This window comes from Mya arenaria, chromosome 9 (assembly GCF_026914265.1).
Source record: "Mya arenaria isolate MELC-2E11 chromosome 9, ASM2691426v1".
In the NCBI taxonomy this organism is placed as follows: Eukaryota; Metazoa; Mollusca; class Bivalvia; order Myida; family Myidae; genus Mya; species Mya arenaria.
The window spans coordinates 21,127,103-21,148,207 of NC_069130.1; the positions used below are offsets into that span (position 1 = coordinate 21,127,103).

The 21,105-nt window shown below is 34.0% G+C and overlaps 1 protein-coding gene and 1 long non-coding RNA gene across 5 annotated transcripts; one reads left to right on the forward strand and one right to left on the reverse strand.

Moving 5' to 3' along the window:
- The first annotated feature begins 479 nt into the window (after window positions 1–479).
- LOC128246802 (cationic amino acid transporter 4-like) lies at window positions 480–20,255 on the forward strand. 4 transcript variants are annotated; one of them, XM_052965247.1, is made up of 7 exons: window positions 480–606; window positions 9,353–9,444; window positions 10,019–10,183; window positions 12,643–12,813; window positions 13,772–14,931; window positions 15,979–16,090; window positions 17,813–20,255. In XM_052965247.1, the coding sequence occupies exons 2-7, from the start codon at window positions 9,420–9,422 to the stop codon at window positions 17,941–17,943; spliced, it is 1,764 nt and encodes a 587-aa protein (XP_052821207.1). In that variant the 5' UTR covers window positions 480–606; window positions 9,353–9,419; the 3' UTR covers window positions 17,944–20,255. The 4 variants fall into 4 exon arrangements, with proteins under 4 accessions (XP_052821207.1, XP_052821209.1, XP_052821211.1 ...); XM_052965249.1 differs by lacking the exon at window positions 480–606 and adding an exon at window positions 630–879; XM_052965251.1 differs by lacking the exon at window positions 480–606 and adding an exon at window positions 7,198–7,243.
- On the reverse strand, window positions 1,704–7,151 carry LOC128246809 (uncharacterized). Its single transcript, XR_008263365.1, has 3 exons — window positions 7,045–7,151; window positions 5,153–5,233; window positions 1,704–3,896 (listed from the first exon to the last, which is right to left on the reverse strand). It is a non-coding gene; the product is annotated as an uncharacterized LOC128246809 (long non-coding RNA).
- Window positions 20,256–21,105: the final 850 nt, after the last annotated feature.

Genomic DNA, 21,105 nt, shown 5'->3' on the forward strand with positions numbered 1-21,105 from the left:
ACGTTGTTACCGGTGTAAAGCTGCCGAGATGTTCCGATTGGCCTTATTCTACGTCGTCGGAATATGAGCTAGCTTAGTACTCCGATACTCGAGCTCCATTCAAATTGATTTATCAACTATATATATTTGACTGAAGGTAACTAGAAAAATAAAGTTATAATCGACATTATACATACAATTAGAAATAATTAAATAAAAAGGTGTGCTTACTAGCTGGTACCAATAGTATCCTACTCCAAGTTCGTATATAATGGCATGGACCAATAACACTAATACTAATATACTACACCCAGATAATGATCAAAACACATCTCTAAGGTTTCTCTGTGAAAAAAAATCACCAATCAGCGTTGTATGTATGTTTTCTTTACTCTGTTTAAATATGGTGAAACACAAATAAAAATAATTCGATCACACTTTTAAGAAAGTAGGAGGCCTTTGGTATTTTAATGTAACGAGCACTACCAATATGTGCACATTCAGCTTAAAAGATGTTGTCTGCTACCTTTCGTGCTTACTTTAAAACAACAACAAAGTTGTACACGTATTCATAACAAATAAATGGGAGCTGAGCTGACAATTATGTGATCGGTATTTGGATATTGGGTATGATACTTTGCTAAACTACAATAACGTCAACGTCAGTAGCCTCAAATAAGTTGATTTAAATCATTAAGGCGTTTTCTTCTTTAATTGAATGAGTTTCGTACCCATTTATTTCGTACCATGATTTCGAGTCCATGTCTTAAAGTGACTCCCTCATGTTTTTGGAATTAAATATGTTTCCGGTTGTGCATCTGAAAACACTTATATCATAAGTATCCATTACCCATTATCCATTAACCATTTTTTGTTTGCTGCAGTGGTGTACACTAATTGGTAATGTCAAGATAAATGTTGATACATGCTCAGTGATTTGATGGGAATGAACTGCTGGTAAGAGTGACCCCTTTGATAAATCTGATTTTTTTTATATATATATTTTAGGTTAAATGTCACTAAATTTTGTACAGGTCAAATGACACCAAAGCAGGAGTTCATTCCCATCATATCACTGTGGATACATGTACATGCTCAAATATTGTCTTTGAAGTCCAAGATTTTGAAGAACACTAGTAACGTGATTCAACGAAATTCTGTATCTTGATTGGTCGATCAACAGTATCACGTGATGCTACCAATGTATTCATTAAATGTTAACATTTCCATCAGCTTCCTATGAGTCCTTGTTGGGAAGTCCTTATTGTATCTGTTTTTATCAGTATCTTAGTTTTAACACTCCTAATGATAAGCCACACTTCGTTTCGTAATAAAAAATGAGTTCACTTTACAAACCATGAAATAGTCCCTTTCAGTATGACAAATGATGACCAGAAATGTTATTGATTGCTTGAGAAAAATCAGTGCAAAATCCTTATTATTCCAAAAAGAAAGTTAGCATTGACATCACTTTGCATGAATTCATTTTTCCAATCATTAATTCAAAATACAATAAGTTATTTTTAATAAATGACTAACATTCTATTGGTTGACAACACTGCTCTAGACTTACAATTGCTATTAGATAGTTCAAGTTCAAGTTTCATTTTGTATGAAATCAAATCCGACAGACTGAACCTTTGAGCTTTATTACTAATTGCAATTATATCTGTACACCTGTTTACTACAGTAAGAATACTTATGAAAGAAAACAACAATACATGTATGATATAAAGTATAATTGAAAGAAGATAACAAAACATGCATGATATATATATAAAGTATAATTGAAAGAAAATAACAAAACATGTATGATATAAAATTTAATTGATTGTTTCAGTGTAGGATGGCAATACTTAGCAATGAGTGAACTATTTATTTTTGGGTTTCATAAGGTGAAATAAATTGACATCTAACACTGGTAAAACTATTTTTTTTTCTATTTTAATTGCATTAAAAGAAAAGAAAAGAAAATGGCAGTTAACTTGGTTTTATAGAAAAGCGTGGCACATATGGGTAAATAACGTCATTTTGGAAATGACATCCTTAAAATTGCATCCAAGCCCTGTGCATGCTGATTTTTTATTTAGACTCTGGGAATCTTATGTTTGCAATACTACACTTCACTGAACATCGATTTAAACTCAGATATATACAAATACAAGTTAAAACATTACATTTAATTAATGATATTCAAATGCATGTTAAAACATTACATTTAATTAATATTATAATTCGAAATTTTACTAACTATTTCTACCGATGTACAGGCAAACATCCGAGGGTTTTTTTTTGGACAGAAAATGGTCATGGAGTTCCGAATGACATGAACTCATACGCAGTGATTCGTAATGACGAGAGCTGTGTTTTATAATGCAAATCGAAGGAAGCGTTGTCCGGTGTTTTTTTTATCGGTTAAGTTTTGTGTTTGTGATGAAGTTTTTTGTGTATGTCAAGAACATGCACGTTTGCACTTAAAATGCCAGTAGACTTTAACAATCGCCATTACTCTTTATTGAATGAAACCAAGGTGTACACTACACGTATAGGCGTACAATACACTTTAAGTAACGTAATATGTAGCCATGAACAATCATAGTACATGATATCACACAAAGAGTAAGTAAAGTAAGTAAAGGGTGGGGGAGGCCAATGTTAAATTGATTTGAAATCCTGTATTAGATTTATTTTACACTATCAAGAGTTTGTCAAAGTTATTTCTAGTGTCTTTTCACAGATTAATGTCATCAAAGGACAATGGTTTGTTACATAATTGTGTCTTCCTTTGTGTACATTTCTTAGAAATCAATCAGTTTTTTACAATGATAAGACAATCCTCGGAAAATTCATTCCCTTAAAAGGATTTCAAGTGCTATTTTTCCCTTGTAGTAGAGGGCTAGGACCCCTGTCCCTAAGCCTGTGAAAAAACCCTGTAACTGTAGATTCTGCCTGTGACATTCACAAAGTGTTATTTTGCAATCATTGCACCTCAGGTATTGATCCGACGTTTCCTTGCTCAAAGACAATGCTTGCAAATGAACATCAAAGTCTATAGAAGTAGCTTGCTGTTCTTGAAGTCTCGTTGCATTTGCGTTTATTTTCAGCCTATCTAAAATCAAACTGTCATTATTCTCGCGCAAAACTCGTAGGTTTGTCTGCGCGTGATGAATCCATTCTGAGGGAAGTTCAGCAATTTCCAAAAACCGTTCCCAGTCTTTTTGTCCATTGAATGTTTTCAGCTCCACACGAGGAGTGCAAATTAGCTCCATCAAACCGACGACGTGTGGTTGTGTGGTATGATTTGCATCATATATTTTGAAGAATGTTCCAATATGGACTGTAAGGGTTACAGATATGTTTCTATCTCTCATGCGCGTAATGAAATTTACCATAGATTTTGCACATGTATGACAGGGGGAATAACTGGGAAATATTTCCACATCAACGAATAGTGTATCATCGGTCTTGTTTTTCAAAATATTTTGCTCTAAATACTGAAAAAACCTATAATGAGCATGAAGTCCTGAACCCCAAATGTTCTGAAATACTTTAACATCTGTCAGAGCAATTAATCTATGTTTTTTCTTTATATCCACTTTGCTGACCAGATATGTTTCATGGGGCCAATCACCTGGGACATTGTACGTTTTGCTGTTTGCAAAATTCGTCTTAAATATTCGTTCTGTAATGACCTCCTTCGGTTCAGCCATTATTCCTTACTGTTTGTCGAGTGAATGTTAATACATGTATTTCTATTTTGATATACTCTATTTGCTTAACAATATTTAATAAGTACATGTACTTCCCCAAAATAGTGAGCAATGTCTTTGAATACACTAGCTGTTTAGTGCGATTTATCAGGAAGTTGTACACATTTGAGTATGCAACTCTCGACAGATGTTAAGAATGAAGCTGTCCTGAAATTAATAAAATAATATGTGTGCATTCTATTTTACCATGTAATGAAACATAAAACATATTTTATGAGTACTAAAAACAACAACATATAATGAAAACACTATATACATGCATGTAGTTGTACATTCTTAAAGCTAAAATTGCTACACCCCAACAATCGACATGTCGAGCCCATCAAAAGAACCTTTGATCCAAACATGTTGCTCTTCAATGCAAGTGCAACACAGAGTCACAAGGTGTTGAATAGAAAGCAGACACCGTAATTATGCTGTTTATATGACATACAAGTTGGTTACATTCTACTAGTTGTTATAAATAAAATAGTGGTGGAACTGGGTGTAATTTAGAGGAGCACCTTTATCTAATTTAGATGTGAAGGTCTGATTATAGAGGTGCTCCTCTATTTTCAAATAAAATAGAGAAAAATCTCAACAAATGAACCTTTATTTTTTGTGACCTTGACATTTCAAGTACATACCTGGGATTTGCTTGTGACACACAACCTCATAATGGTGACCATGTGTTCTTACTTCTTAGGAAATCCAATAATTGTTAAGATGTGGCTCGGACAAGCTACTGGCCTATGAACACAACTCATTTTGACCTGCAAGTGTGACCTTGACCTATGCGCTACAGGCCCGAGTCTATACCTAACACACTGTCTCAAAATGGATAACATATGTGCCCAGCTACTTGAGATTCCTATGATGCATGGTTAAGATGCAGACGGGACTTGGTACAATCCAACTGACAGGACTCAATTTGACATGAGTGATCTTGACCTTTGATGTACAAAATTTGGACTTGTGAGCGGCATGCCGCCGCATCATGATGAACACAACTTTCAACTTTCTAGAAAATGCTATAATGCATGGTAAAGATAAGGCCCGGAGAAGGTTCAGTCCTATTAACAGTAATCATTTCAATCTTTGACCTCTAAGTATGACCTTGACCTTCATCCTTTCAACATACAGGGAAATCTTGAAATTTAAGGTAAAGCCTGTGTCTTGTGCGCTATACGCCAACATTGTCATGGTGAATCTTCATGGCATTTTTTTTAAATTCTATTATTAATGGTAAAAATGCAGCCTGGACCAGGTTCAGAGTGTACAGACGCACTGATATACACATAACATCCATTGTGACAGCTCACCGCAAACGAGCTCGACTTAAAACCCTTGGTTCCAGTGGCTCCATTGAGTATATCAGTTACTGTTCTTGATATTATTACAAAAAGAATCAAACCAATACTTACATTACATGAGCTGTATTTGACATTCAACCAAACTCTGTCTTCATTCTTCGACTCTCTTGTCAAGGTCAACTGGGGTCTGTGCTGTATATTGTAACATGCAAACAATCAAGACTGATTAGAACATGTGATTTTAAAATAATTAAAATTTGACAGCCAAACATTATTAAAGATCGAAAGACAAACATTGGGAAAACTAACCTTATCTGGGCAATTATTCATAAATTTTAAACATCTTAATGAAAAAATTCAACTTAGTGAAAGTTTCCTCATTTTTGACAATATTTATTTTAAATCACCTCTACTTTTCATTGTATCTACTCGCATGATTTCATAATTTCATAATTTTCTGGCATACATGTATATACAATATCTTTGTACATACATCGTTAGATCTCTAGAATTCAGCTTTGGGCATTAAAGATGCTCTCTTACTCCCAAATAAGATTTACCGCATAGTATTGTTTAATTATTCCAAAAGGATGAATGCATGTTGAAAACAATGGTTCTTATGAAGGATTCCGAGTTTAATTTGAAAGTAATCAGCATAAAACAAGGTATTTCTACCTAATGAGTCGATAGTTGACCTTAGTAAATATTTTAGCATTCACCAACCATTTAATATTTTTTTTGCATTCAGCTATTAAAAACACAATTACAATCTTGTTATCAGAAATTAATATTTTTCACAAATGCATTATTTAGTAAGTAGTTAAAACTTCAGTCAAAATTGATGTTTGTTATTCATGTGTATGTATTGATTTTGAATAAGAGTGTCACTTTAATCATTTTCTTCATAGGCCAAACAATATGAATTTGTATGGTTAGGGATATATCTTGTTGGAGAACAGGTAGGATAGATATACTTTTTAATTTTTTTATAAGGCTTTATGTGAGAACGTAATTGTCATCATTGGGGAATGGCGTTAAAGAAAACTTAAGGATAAAGCTTTAAAGTTGCACTCTCACGATAAAATTTACCGTTTTTTTACAACTTTTTTGTCTTGGAATGAGCAAAATATTGCGTAAATATGTGCAAACCAGTAAAAAAGACTGCTGACCAAATATTAGATCGCAGATTTTCATATTTCATTTCGAAAACTAATGTTTTATGGCTTAAAGCGTTACTAACGGTTTAAGAAAAATGCATAAAAAATCAATTATTTAACTTAAATAGAAAAATATGTGACTATTTTTTTGTCAGCATTCTTACATGAATGGTTTACATGCATTTTCGCATAAATTAGCCCGTTCCAAGACAAAAAAAACAAAGTTGTCAAAACGTTCAATCTGTGAGAGTACAGCTTTAAAGGTTTTGAAACCATATGTAAAAACACAAGCTAAACAAATAAAAAAAACATTTTATTTTCTTATCAACGGACTTTATAAATGGTAGGGTTGGCACTTATTTCGTAGGTAGGGTCGGGTGACCCGAACAAGAAGGGTGTTTTTTTGTTGTTTTTTTGGCCTAAGTTAAAAATTTAACTTATAGTAATGCACCAGTCAATTGGAACCCCAGCCCCCAGGTCCGGTGAATAGCAGGGATTAAGAGTTTCGGTAAAGCCAAGCCCGGGTAAAATCCCCGCCAAAATGCCCTCGAACCCCAGGGACCCTAGGTAAGGCCCATTCCCCGCTATTGTTGGCGCGAAGACAAAACCATCGTATTCACCCGACACTGCGGGGGCACCTGGAAGGTAAAAACGTGGCCCATTTCCCCGGCTATCCCCGATATACACCCGGACCTGGGGCCGTGTTTACAATTGACTGGTGCATAAGAGTCTAAATAAGTATGGATCAAGAACATGTAAAATAACAAACCGAAACTGAATGTAAGACAGTAAAGCAAACGAAAATAAGTCAATGAAACATCAATCTTTAATTTGAAAACAACAAACCTCATTTGCTCGAAATGCTTTATGAAGATACCATGGATTTATATATTTAAACAACGATATCAAACTGTTGACAAATTTGGTGAAAACGGAAGTCACGTGTCTCAAAATGATGTTTAGAATTAGTCGAAACGGCAAAAGGAGCATATGGTTACAAAATAATTACCATGACTTTCAAGACCGCTACGGAATGAACTTCCTGGTTTGATATATGTCTTTATATTTATTACGTTTTTGAGATGTTGACATTTAACACTATATCAGAATTTCCAATTGTTTGTATTGATGATAATACAGTAACTGACAAAAAGGTTTTATCAAACAGTTGATGAATAAACGTACCGTAAGTTAAAAGTATACAAATAATACATGTTGTTTGGTATTCCATTAATAAAATGTTACTTTGATTACTCAGAGCTGCTAATAAATATTGGGTTTTGCCTTCTGTCATAGTTGTGCTTTTGTAGGCTTTTTTTAGGAGAGTTTAGATTACCATCATGAGATGTATATCGTAACTTAAGTAAAAAACGTTGAACTGTATGTCCATACATTGAACACCCTAGTTCATAATACATATAAGAATCACAATAAATCAGTCATATATAGAATAGCACAGTTATTATTGTTTTGGATTCGTCTATGAGGTACAACAACTATGATATTTATTATGGCGACTAACTTATAATACCAGAACATTTCCCTTCTTTGCAAAAATAGCAAATGCATAGTCAATTAAAATTGAGTCAAAATCACTGTGTCATTTGAGTTTTACAGAAACAAATGGTCAACATTTATCAGCGCAAGTGTGTGTATATTGTCTTTATCAAGTAACAATGCTAACTTGTTCACATAAACACCTTAGTTTTGGTATTTTAATTCATATAAGACAAATGCACTGAAGCAAAAATCTTTGGTTTAAAAACTGGACAAGTGCATTTGATTTATGGTTTTGAGTATTTGCTTTAACTCCTATCAGTTTTATCAGTTTTCCTTGGATATTCTGTAGTTTGATTTAGACTGGCTTTCTGGATATTTACATTGCTTTCCAAATGGAAGTGAATTTTCACATAAGATTGGATCTTGTTAAAATAGAAAATCATCAGCAATTATGGGAGTTCTGTGGAGATTCATTTGTTTTAAATAATTCTAAATTCTAAATTCACCACCATCTGCATTTTGAACAGTAAATGACCTTTAACTGTGTTTGGCAATTCAATTTGCCAGTTTCTACAGTCTACCTAACCTGATTCTGACTGAATCGCTAGTAATGGCTTGGCGATCTTATTGTTAAACCTTTTGTTTTTCTGTTTCTGTTCCGGCAACCACACCTTATTCCGACTAAATCGCCAATAATGGCTTCGTGTTCTTATCAAAATACTTCTTATCTTTCTGATGATGTTCCGACAGAAAGTATTTGACAAAAATATGGTCAGGCATTGAAACATATAGGATGGTTAAAGCTAAAGCATTTTTATAATGATGTATAATGTTGTAGGATGTTTTCCTACCCTATACACGACATAAGTAAACTATTTTAGCTCTATTGGCCAAAGGCCAGAAGAGGTCATGCGATTGCGCGGTGTCCGTCGTCCGTGCGTTTGTCTCTTAACAATTGCTTGTGAACGCGATAAAGTCTTCAGTTGTGATTTTATCTAAATCAAACTTTTCCAGTAGTTAGATATCCATGAGAGCTCAGTTGTTCCTTTTGTAAACAAGATCCGCCCATGCATGGTTGGATTATGGCCCTTATATTTTTATATATAGTTATAAGTATTGCTATTGAAGCCAGGTAAAAAGACAGTCTATGAGAGACAACCTGATATAAGAGAGAACACATTTTTGTGTTGTTTTTCTCTCCCTTGCCTTTGTTAAGGGTACAGTTTAAGAGAGACAACCTGTATTTATATATGGTTTTGGCAAATGTTTTTGTTAAAGATGGTTGATTAATTTTCACCTAACTGATACAGGGATGTTAGAAACTTACTTAATGATGGTTCTTTCAAACGCAAGCCATATCCGCCATTGCATGACAAGATTATGAGCCATGAATTATATGGCTTCTGGACACAATATAGCCTACATTTTGCATGATTTGAAATTGGTAAAATACACAGTAGTTAGATATTGACTTAATCATGGTTCCTTTCGAAAATCAGCCCGGTTCCTTTCGAAACCATGCATGACTGAGTTATAGCCCCTTGAAATTGATCAAATTGAAAATGACCAAAAACATGCCAGTAGAGCATAGGCCCTTATTGGCTTGTTGTTTATGCTATAGCGAAAAATAACCTTAAGCCCTTTACAATTACAGGGTCAGAAAATGGAGTTTGCCTAGGCTGATGATGAAGACCTAACGGTTATAACCAACAGATAAAACCATGGGTAGGACCGAATCAATTGCAGGTATGGGTTTTATATTTGATTTGTTTGCATTGATGTTATGTACAAATAAATGAAAAGAAACATTTTGAATGATTTATTGACTTATGCTTTTCATTATTTGAAATAATATATTTTATTATTTGAAATGATCACTTTTAATCAATATGAACATGGCAGAATAGTTTCTGATGCCTTCCTGTTTGTTCACCATTTAATATGCTTATGCTTTCACCTAATAATCAAATACGCATACAGCTTGAGCTAGAGAAATGTTTGTTTTTTACAATATTTATATGAAAAACTACAGAAGCAAGCTCAGTTGACAAAAGTTTAAACATAAACTCCGTTTAATGGCACAGGGTAAACGCTAAAGACATTAACACAAAAACAAACAATCACAAATTAGAAACATGGAACAACAACACAAAACTCCACAAACAATACACTACATATATAATATACAAGACCTTGACATTTGCTACAAATATGCGAAGTCCCAAGACTCTTTATTTATCAAATCAATAAAACTTATGTCAAAAATAAAGTTCATACTAAAACATCATATGCTACTATAGAAACTCTGATTTGTTAACAGCTGGAGTTTGGGCACGTGTGACTCGTGTGAAGGAAGTTAATGCAGAGGACACAAGTACGAGCCTTATACGCTGTCTAGGGCTCCGTAGGCTCACGTTCGTCGGGGTTGGAAAAACCGTCGGGGTTGGCATCTACGTTCTTATTGGTGAAGCAACAAAGGAAGCAGGTATTGAATGAGATAATTGCGTTTTTCACAGTGGTCAAAATCACATGTAGTTTGTCAAAATGTATTGAAGGTGCACTCTCACAGATTTACCGTTCCGTTCGGAAATTTGTTTTATGGCTAAAACATTACTAACTGTTTAAGAAAAATACATTGATCATCAATTTTGTTGCTTAAATATGAAAACATGCGATCTGATTTTTTGTCAGCAGACTTACAGCACTGGTTTACATGTATTGTGTTATAAGTTGGCTCGTTCCAAGACAAAAAAATGAAAAAAGAAAATGTTAAAACCTTCAATATGTGAGAGTGTAGCTTTAAAACAACAGTAAAGCCCAAACAACATCTCAACTTTTATAGGAAATTCACACTACGGAGAAAACAATCCACACTACGGAGAAAAAAAATCCACAAAACAATAAAAAAAGTGTAAGGTCGGTAGGAAGAAAATAGGGTCGTCCAAGTTAGTGGAAACAAATATGTATTGTGTTCTCTGTAATGACATAAATTATTTGGTTTAGAGTGGTCTAATGGTATAGTTGTCTACTTCTCACACCAAAGGTCTAATATCTTGCGTATGTATAGGTGTTGCATCCCGCGGCGTCACCGACACGTCACAAGAATCATTTGAAACATCATAGGTATATTGGTCAGCATGGGATAAATGCTGTGCCTATATGCTATTTTAGTCACATTTCACCTCGGCCTACTTGGGTTATGGCCCTTGACTTAATAAAACATTGGCATGGACATTGGCTTTGAAAAAAATACTGTTGCATGTAGCAAATTCATAATATGAAAAATGGTCAGCATGGTGTGTTGTGCACCTTTCTTCATTTCTTTCTCATTTTTTTTCAAGTTATATGGCCCTTGATTATCTAAGAAATGATTTAAAATATCTTGTTTCCTAGGTAGCACCTAAAGAATGTACCCTACACCCATGAAACTTTATGATGATATGACTTAGCATGCACTTTTGCGATCTTGTCAATTATGTTCCATTTTACTTGGTCTTACAAGAATTGTTGTCCTTAAATTAGTTAAACGGTCGGAATATGTTTGTGTCGCATGTGGATCCAAAAGGTATTGTGACTACATGTACACTCGTTATTGGTATTTGAATCAGCATTGGTTGTTGTGCTCCTGTCATTTCTGTCTTATTTCCCTTGGTCTTACAAGAGTTGTTACCCTTGAATTAGTGAAACAGTCAGAAAATCTTTGTCTAGCACCTAAGGAATTGTTACTACATTTACACTTATGTAACTTATCTATATTGTTAATCAGCATGGACTGTGGTGCACCTGCTATTTCCATCACATTTCACTCAAGCTTACAGGCGTTATGGCCCTTGACATAGTAAAAATGGTAAATAAACACATTTAAAGTACATCACAATACAAAACTATATTAACGCAAAAACTGATGTTGTTAATTCCAAAACACGACATTGAACCATTCCTGTTTCAAGGCAGCATTTGTGCGGGTATTCATCAAAACTCTTATAGCTCTAGATACAATCGAGCTAAAATAATAATTATGATTCTGTAATAATAATATGAATACATTAAAGATGCACTCTTACTCTAAAATAAGATTTACCACAATTAATTATATTGTTTTAATATTCCAAAAAGGATGAATACATGTCAAAAACAATGGTTCTTATGAAAGATTGCGAGTTTAATTTGAAAGAAATGAGCATAAAACACAGTATTTCTACCCTTTGAGACTATTGTAGAACACAGTAAATCTTTTAGCATTCACCAATCAATTAATATTTTTGCGCTTTCTGCTATTACATTTCACGGTTACAATCATGTTATACGTATTTAAAATTTTCCATAAAAGCATTATTTAGTAAGTAGTTAAAGGTATATCAGTCAAAATCGATGTTTGTTATACATGTGTATGTATTGATTTTGAATAAGAACTAGCAGTGTAATAAATTAACTAGAAGTACATATTGTATTTGTCAATTAATTTACAGGTCCCTCTGTGAGTGTATGTATTGATTTTGAATAAGAACTAGCAGTGCAATAAATTAACTAGAAGTACATATTGTATTTGTCAATTAATTTACAGGTCCCTCTGTGAGTGTATGTATTGATTTTGAATAAGAACTAGCAGTGTAATGAATTAACTAGAAGTACATATTGTATTTGTCAATTAATTTACAGGTCCCTCTGTGAGTGTATGTATTGATTTTGAATAAGAACTAGCAGTGTAATAAATTAACTAGAAGTACATATTGTATTTGTCAATTAATTTACAGGTCCCTCTGTGAGTGTATGTATTGATTTTGAATAAGAACTAGCAGTGTAATAAATTAACTAGAAGTACATATTGTATTTGTCAATTAATTTACAGGTCCCTCTGTGAGTGTATGTATTGATTTTGAATAAGAACTAGCAGTGTAATGAATTAACTAGAAGTACATATTGTATTTGTCAATTAATTTACAGGTCCCTCTGTGATTGTGGCATTCCTGATTGGCTTTCTTGTGACATTGTTGAATGGCCTGTGTTTCGCCGAGTATGCTGCCAAGAACCCCAAGACGGGTGCCCAATACACATACATGTATGAGACTGTTGGAGAGGGACTGGCCTTCCTTGTTGGCTGGACTTCTATCATAGGTAAGATCTTTCAATCTTAAGACAGGGGCCCTGTTCAAAGATATATAGGAGACAGTCTGATTAAAGCTGGCCTTTTTGTTGGCTGGACTTCTATCATAGGTAAGATCTTTCACTCTTAAGACAGGGGCCCTGTTCAAAGATATGTAGGAGACAGTCTGATTAAAGCTGGCCTTTTTTGTTGGCTGGATCTCTATCATAGGTAAGATCTTTCACTCTTAAGACAGGGGCCCTGTTCAAAGATATTTAGGAGAAAGTCTGATTAAAGCTGGCCTTTTTTGTTGGCTGGATCTCTACCATAAATAAGATCTTTCAACCTAAAATCAGGGGCCTTGTACAAACAAATGTATGAGACAGTCAGGTTAAAGCTGGCCTCCATTATTGGCGAGAATTTTTTCATAGGTAAGATCACGAACTCGTAAAACAAGGGCCCATTACACATAAATGAGAAAGTTAGTAAGGGGCTTGCCTTCCTTGTTAACTGAAACTCTTTCATACGATATTATCAAGAAACTCTAAAACAAGGGCCCATTGTATTTCATGAATAAGACAGTTGGGGAGGGGCTGGCCTTCCTGAATAGCATCAAGAACAATAAAGTAAGGGCCTATTATATGTACTTGAATGAGACAGTTGTAGAGTCGCTGGTCTTCATTGTTGGCTGGACTTCTATCAGATATGATCAAGAAACATATCACAGGAGCCCAGTACACACACATGTATGAGACATTTGGAGATAGGCTGGTCTTTATTATGAGCTGCACTTCTAGTATACCGAGTGACCTAGTAGATGTAAAAAGGGAGTCTATAGATATAAATGTTGATCTGACCTAAAATAAAAATAACTTCGAAGAATAATTTCGAGGCTCTGTTTTGCTTTAACCAGAAACATACCTTGTTTTGTTTTGTAGGCCTTAGTGTTTACATCGTTACAACGTAATACTATGTATTGTCTTCCCATAGGTACCACTGCAGCACTGTCCCTAGCCTCGCGTGGCTGGAGCGGCTATGTCGACTCGCTCTTTGAACACTCAATCAGAAACTACACGCTCGAACACATCGGAAACTGGACAGGGAGTTCACCCCGGCCGGATTATCCGGACATTCCTGCAATATCAATCATAATACTCATCATGATATTGGCTTCAGTAGGAGTTAATATGTCAACAACGATCAATTTACTGCTTACCATAGTTTCTGGAAGTATGCTGATTTTTATTTCGATTATTGGGTTTGTGTACGCCGATTTAGACAACTGGACCAAACATGAAGGTGGATTCTTCGCGAATGGATTAAATGGCGTTTTGAAGGCCTCTACTGCGTGTTTCTACGCGTTCCAAGGCTACGAAGTTTTAGGGTACTCGGCTGAGGAGACGATTAATCCGAAGAAAAATGTGCCTCGCTCAATTGTGATATCTTTGGTGATAGTTACCTTTCTATATATTAATGTGGCGTTCTCTTTTACATTAATGATTCCATACACAGCAATTGACACTAGTGCCCCATTTCCGGCGGCGTTTAGCTACCATCATGTCACGTGGGCAAAATATATAGTTGAGATCGGACCAATATTAGCACTCACCAACTTGTGCATTTTAGAACTTTATACCGTACAAAGATTGACATACTCAATGGCGACTGATGGACTCTTGTTTAAGTTCCTCGGACGAGTCAGCAGTACAACGAAGGTTCCTATTGGTCCAGTAATAATATTTGGACCAATCACAATCATTTTAGTTCTGACGATAGATCTCTCAAATTTGATTGGTTTCATGGTGCTCTATACGTTTGTGCAATATTCAATATTTGCAGCGTACTTGATCATTTTGCGGTACAAAGTTACTGACGACAGCGAAGCGAAGCTATGCAAAGTTCCACTACGATCAAAATCTGATATCGTAAATTGTATGTTGGTACTACTTTCTTCAGTAAAATTCCTCGTACTCACCATGTACCTGTGCCTATTCGCTCTATCCATATTTATCGTAAAAAGGGGAAATAATTTAGTCCAAGGACACTCAGGGGACATTATTCCAGTTGTGGCCCTTGGAAGTGCAGTATTCACTATCCTGATACTTCTCCGCAGAAAAGAACAACCAGCTGCAGACATTAATGCTTTTCAGGTAAGATAAAATATAAATTAATAGTTATCACTAAGTCTTTATCGTTTCTTTCAATGGAAATCGGCCACAGATACAATGACCTATTTAGGGTCACTCTCGGGTATTGAATCCAATTTTAGAATACAACCTAAATTATAAGCCAATGAAATTGCAAATCGGCGATCATTTAGTACTAGACTTATTCCAATAAGAAATTCAACTTTCGCGGGTGTTTCAATGTCCGCCTACTGCCACTCATCCGGCACACACACTCTGCGTCTGATTTTGCGTTGACAATCAGCAAACGAGGTTGTATTCAAAGTCAGTAAGATGACCTGAAATAAGATATTTATGATTAAGAAGAGCTCGTTCGCTATGCTCAATCTACTCATTCTAAATCTTTATTAATTTACTTCATGTCATTTTACTATTACGTGATGAAAACATCGTGGTTAAGTTGGTGCAATATAAGTACACTTCTTTTGATCCTTACGAAAAAAATCCAAGGGATGGTTTTACCATCGTAGTTTGTGATAGCTATAACAATTCGGCTCAGTTTGGTAGTGTCTCGCTAATTATGATGAATATCTGACGGTTGTTGTCAAAAGTGTAGTATTACAGAGTAATTAAAGCTGTCTTCATACTATGTTCTTGCTATGCAGTTAATCATCCTTTTTGCTTTTAATTTATTTATGTGTAAAGAAACTAAAGAAGTAAAACAATAATATATATAATATAATTGTTTTTCCCAAAATATAAAGTACATATAAGGCCAATATTAAAAAAATAATAATTTGTTTGCAGTTACCATACAATAACTTTCGGAGAGGGAAGTAGGGAGGTAGAGTTTGTTATTTAATTTTCTTGTAGTATGCAACTTTTGACTACTAACGCCCCTCTGTAGACAACAGACAGAGAAAAAATATTGACACTCCGGACGGATATATTGTTTTTTAGAGTTGGTACGATTTTGCTGGGTAGTTTGGGTACCGCAAATGAACACTTTGATAAGGAAGGCCTAATTATAAATAATTGTTCATCTAGTAAAAATGTTTGCTCATTTTCTAGGTGCCATTGATGCCCTTCCTGCCCGCAGCGTCTATGTTCTTCAACCTACTGATGCTCGTCTCGGCTGTCGACATGGGGTCACTCATTGCCTCTACATCATTGGCCTCCATTGGTAAATATTTCTATATTGAACATTGTTTTGAAAAATTATGTGCATCCATTGGTAAATATTTCTATATTGAACATTGTTTTGAAAAATTATGTGCATCCATTGGTAAATATTTCTATATTGAACATTGTTTTGAAAAATTATGTGCATCCATTGGTAAATATTTCTATATTGAACATTGTTTTGAAAAATTATGTGCATCCATTGGTAAATATTTATATATTGAACATTGTTTTGAAAAATTATGTGCATCCATTGGTCAATATTTCTATATTGAACATTGTTTTGAAAAATTATGTGCATCCATTGGTAAATATTTCTATATTGCACATTGTTTTGAAAAATGTGTGCATTCATTGGTAAAAATTTCTATATTGCACATAGTTTTGTGTGCATCCATTTGTAAACATTTTTATATTGAACATCGTTTTGAAAAAAAATGTGTGCATCCATTGGTAAATATATCTATATTGCCATTCGGAACTCCTCGGCCATTTTTTTAAAAACAACCTCGGATGTATGCCGGTATATCTGTTGAAGTAGTCCGTATTTTTTTTGAATAAAAGCATTAATTAAATGTAGTGTTTAAGAGTTGTATTCATTGCTCTCAGTTTAAATTGATTGCCAGTGAAGTGTATTATTGCAAACATAATTACGATTCCCAAGAGTTAACCCATAAATTTTAACTACTAAATAAGATTACTACGCGATCTATTTGCAGCGGACTTAAACGTACCACTTTTTAAGTATGTAAACCGTCCATATACATCCGAGGTTGTTTTTGAAAAAATGGCCGAGGAGCTCCGAATGCTATATTGCACATAGTTTTGTGTGCATCCATTTGTAAACATTTTTATATTGAACATTGTTTTGAAAAAAAAATGTGTGCATCCATTGGTAAATATTTTAATATTGTGCATTGTTTTGAAAAATTGTGTTCATCCATTTGCTAATATTTATAGAATCCGTTCTGTAAACTTGTTTGCCTCGGTTTGTGAATGTTTTTAGAGTGCGTTAATAAAGACATGTTCACCTTTTCCCTCAAAAGTATTAAAGCTTAGATCTTGGTTGGTATTTAATATTGGTCATAGTTGGGTCTTACAAGGCTGTAGCTAGTCTGATTGCGTAATCATTAAGTGATATAAATAACGGACAAATACAGCACATGAAGTCAATGTTGTATTACTATATTCAAGATTGACTTAGTATAAGTTGCACATTTGAATACCATCGTGAAATTAATTGAGAAGTTGCACTTTATTTTAAAACATACTACTATACGAAGGATGAAATGGCCTTAAACTAATTACTTTCTTTGTTCCTAAAATAATTATTCAAATGGAATATCTAGAGCTTTTAAATGCATATTGATATTTACCGTTAGATGCAGCTTATCAGACATGCATGTTGTTATATTGTTGAAAAATATATCTTTACATTAATCATACAATTAAAAATACAGGGACAAGCCCAGTAGTCGAAAATTAAAAAAATGAATCGATGATTAGAAACACAATGACACAAACGAAAATTAACTATAGACACAAACATATTAACATCGCATACACAAATTATACACTCACCAAAAACAAACTTACATCAAACTTTCATCAAACAATTGTCCCTGATGAATCATAGTTCTACTCTTTTTCTGGTATTGTGATGTACGTTTTGACTATTCTGTGTGATGTGATCCGAAGCTCAAAATTTGCTCCCTATTTTTAGGCATAGTCGTGTACCTTCTGACCGTTGTGTGTGATGTCATCCGTAATCCGGACAAGCGAGATGGAGATGACCAGACAAAAGCCAAGCTTTTGAGTACAATTGATGAGGAGGATGCAGAAGATCTTCTTTGAATAATGACATCCTATTTTTAGAATGTGTCAATGTGATGTAATCATCTGGAACTCACAGAGGCATGTCGAATACAAACCAATCTTTTACATGATCTAGATGAGGTTCAACTAGTTGAAGAAGAATGATAGCTTTTCTACTCACTCTGGCATTGCTGTCGCCCTCTGTGCTGCACCTTGGATTAAGAGTGCATGCAAGTTTCTGTGAAGGCTAAATCTCAGTAACCAGTCGATGCATTGGAATGATAATTTATATAAGCTTTTCCATACGTCTTTTCTTCTGTAAGGCAGGTTTAGGTTGAATGTAATGCAAATTATGGCCCTTTTTTATTATGGGTTTGCGTTGAAGTACCATAAGGTACCACTCAATGTATTCGATAAAAAAATTAAAACAAAGCTTAAAGTGTGGTGACGATTGCATGATTTTATGCAAATAATGACTGTTGTTTTGTAATGGCTGATTGATCGTTTTAGCCAAGACATTAGATATTTTGTCAAATTTGTAGTTAGCTCTTCACAAAGGAGATTATTGTAGGCTATTTCAATGGTCGGAAATGCTTTACGAAGCTAGCCAATTTGCTCAGGGTATCATTTAAGGATTGTTCACATTTTAACATGCGTTATGCTCTCTGAACGCTGTAGGCAGCACTTCTTGGCCATTTACTTGCTTGCCCTACTGCGTTCATACAGCATAAACGCAAAAAAATGCGACCAATACATATATTTACATTTATATAATTATTTACATTTATATAATTATTCATTACGATTAAAAATTAGCAGTTTCTTCATCAATTGAGTATTTCTCTGAAAGAAATGTAACCGACAACACACGTTTGTATAAAAAAATAGCTGATATTTTGTTACTTTGTATATCATTAGTTAAATGACGTTGCGCTAATCCAATAGGAACGCAATATTAAAAAAACAATGATGTCATAACTCTTTGCGTGTTATACGTTATAAACGTCAAATTTCATCTGAACAAAGGACAAGGTGAATGTTAATGTACATGCTATGAATACCTGGGGTGTCAAGCATGATATTATACCAGGATGTTATAAAATTGATTACATATTTCATATGTTTACACATTGTTTTGCTGGAAAAGGATTTGTATTGGAGGGTTTAATAAATCTAGATGATATTTTCAGACATATTTTTGAATAGCAATATATAAGCTTGTTATATTAATTTTCACGAATTATATATTTTTATATTCATTTATTTGCTGGAATGGGGATTCTAGTGTGTTGTTTTATTATTGATGATATTTTCTTAAATGTATTTTTGGAGAAATTTTTCTTAAATGTATTCTTGCATTTCTTGGAGATTTGTTTCTAACATTGTTTGGAACTGCAGTAAATTATATACATATAAAAATATACACACTTGTTATAATGTTTTTTAGGGGTAACATCTGTTATTGTTTTTTACCTATCAGTTATGTTCATTTGTTGTGAAATATTTTGTCAAGGCATTTAACTTATTATTAACTTTTGTTGATTTTTAAAAAAAAGAAATATTTAAGGTTAATCTTAGAGGTTGTATTTTTTATAAATGTACTTATATATAAATAAATGTTTATTATTTGCAGATGGTTATTGCATAATTGTGAAAGATGCACTCTTACTCCCAAATAAATTGTACCACTATTAATACAATTGTTTTAATATACCAAAAACAATGTTTTTATGAAAAGACTTAGTTCAATTTTAAAGAAAGGGGCATAAAACATGGTATTTCTACCTTACGAAACGATAGTAGATCACAGTAAATCTTTTAGCACTCACCAATCATTTAATATTTTTGCGTTTTCAGATATTAAATACATGGTTACAATGTTGTTATCAGTGATTCATGTTTTCATTTAATGTATTATTTAGTAAGTAGTTAAAGATTTGTCACTCAAAATCAATGTTTGTTATACATATGTTTGTATTGCTTTCGAATAAAAGTGTCACTTTAATATATAGGGCATCTGGGGTTCAGGATTAAGAGCTTTTAGTTTTAGACTTTTGTACGGTTGTGGAAATTGCTTTTTTTGCTCGATAATTTGCATCACAAAAAGTAGAAAGTACCTTAAAGTGAAATAAAGAACTCAAGAAACACTATTAAAGGGGTTTAAGCCCCTTAACCCTGTTTGGTATTAAATTCCTTTTCCACAAACAAACTGGTTATTAAAGCAGTACAAGTTTGCAGTATTTATTAGGGAGTTTGTAAGCGTAATTAAGATGTTTTTCAGATGATTTTACATGAAGTAATATTTATCATAATATTATGTAGAGAAATATTTGTATGTACAAATAAATGGGATCAAGTGAATATGTTCGTTTCCTATTCGAGTAAAACGGTCTGAAAGGTTAGTTTAAGAACTTGTTGTTCTTGAATTGTTCTAGAATTGATGTTTTAAAATCGGTCATTTAACGTTCTCAAACTGTTCTAGACTGCCATTTCTTGAACGCAAGGTATATTGCCGTACCTAAAACCAGTCATTTAACGTTCTCAAACTGTTCTAAACTGCCATTTCTTGAACGCAAGGTATATTGCCGTACCTAAAACCTGCCATTTAATGTTCTCACACTGTTCTAGACTGCCATTTCTTGAACACAAGGTGTATTGCCTTACCTAAAACCTGCCATTTAATGTTCTCACACTGTTCTAGACTGCCATTTCTTGAACACAAGGTGTATTGCCGTACCTAAAACCTGCCATTTAACGTTCTCAAACTGTTCTAGACTGCCATTTCTTGAACACAAGGTGTATTGCCGTACCTAGAACCTGCCATTTAACGTTCTTGAACTGTTCTATACCCCATTTCCTGAACACAAGGTATATTGGCGTACATAGAACCTGCCATTTAACATTCTCAAACTGTTCTAGACTGCCATGTTTTGAACGCAAGGTATATTGCCATACATAGAACCTGCGATTTAACGTTCTTGAACTGTTCTATACCCCTTTCTTGAACACAATGTATATTGCCATTCCCAGAACCTGTCATTTACGTTCTCACACTGTTTTATACCCCATTTCTTGAACACATGGTACATTGCCATACATAGAACCTGCCATTTAACGTTCTCAAACTGTTTTATACCCCATTTCTTGAACACATGGTACATTGCCATACCTAGAACCTGCCATTTAACGTTCTCAAACTGT

Bases quoted from the DNA above. Each gene is read 5' to 3' on its own strand.
- LOC128246802 (XM_052965247.1), top strand. From the start codon at position 9,420: ATGGGTAGGACCGAATCAATTGCAG. The intron at 12,814-13,771 runs GTAAGATCTTTC...GTCTTCCCATAG, and splicing joins TGGCTGGACTTCTATCATAG to GTACCACTGCAGCACTGTCC. The intron at 14,932-15,978 runs GTAAGATAAAAT...CTCATTTTCTAG, and splicing joins CAGACATTAATGCTTTTCAG to GTGCCATTGATGCCCTTCCT.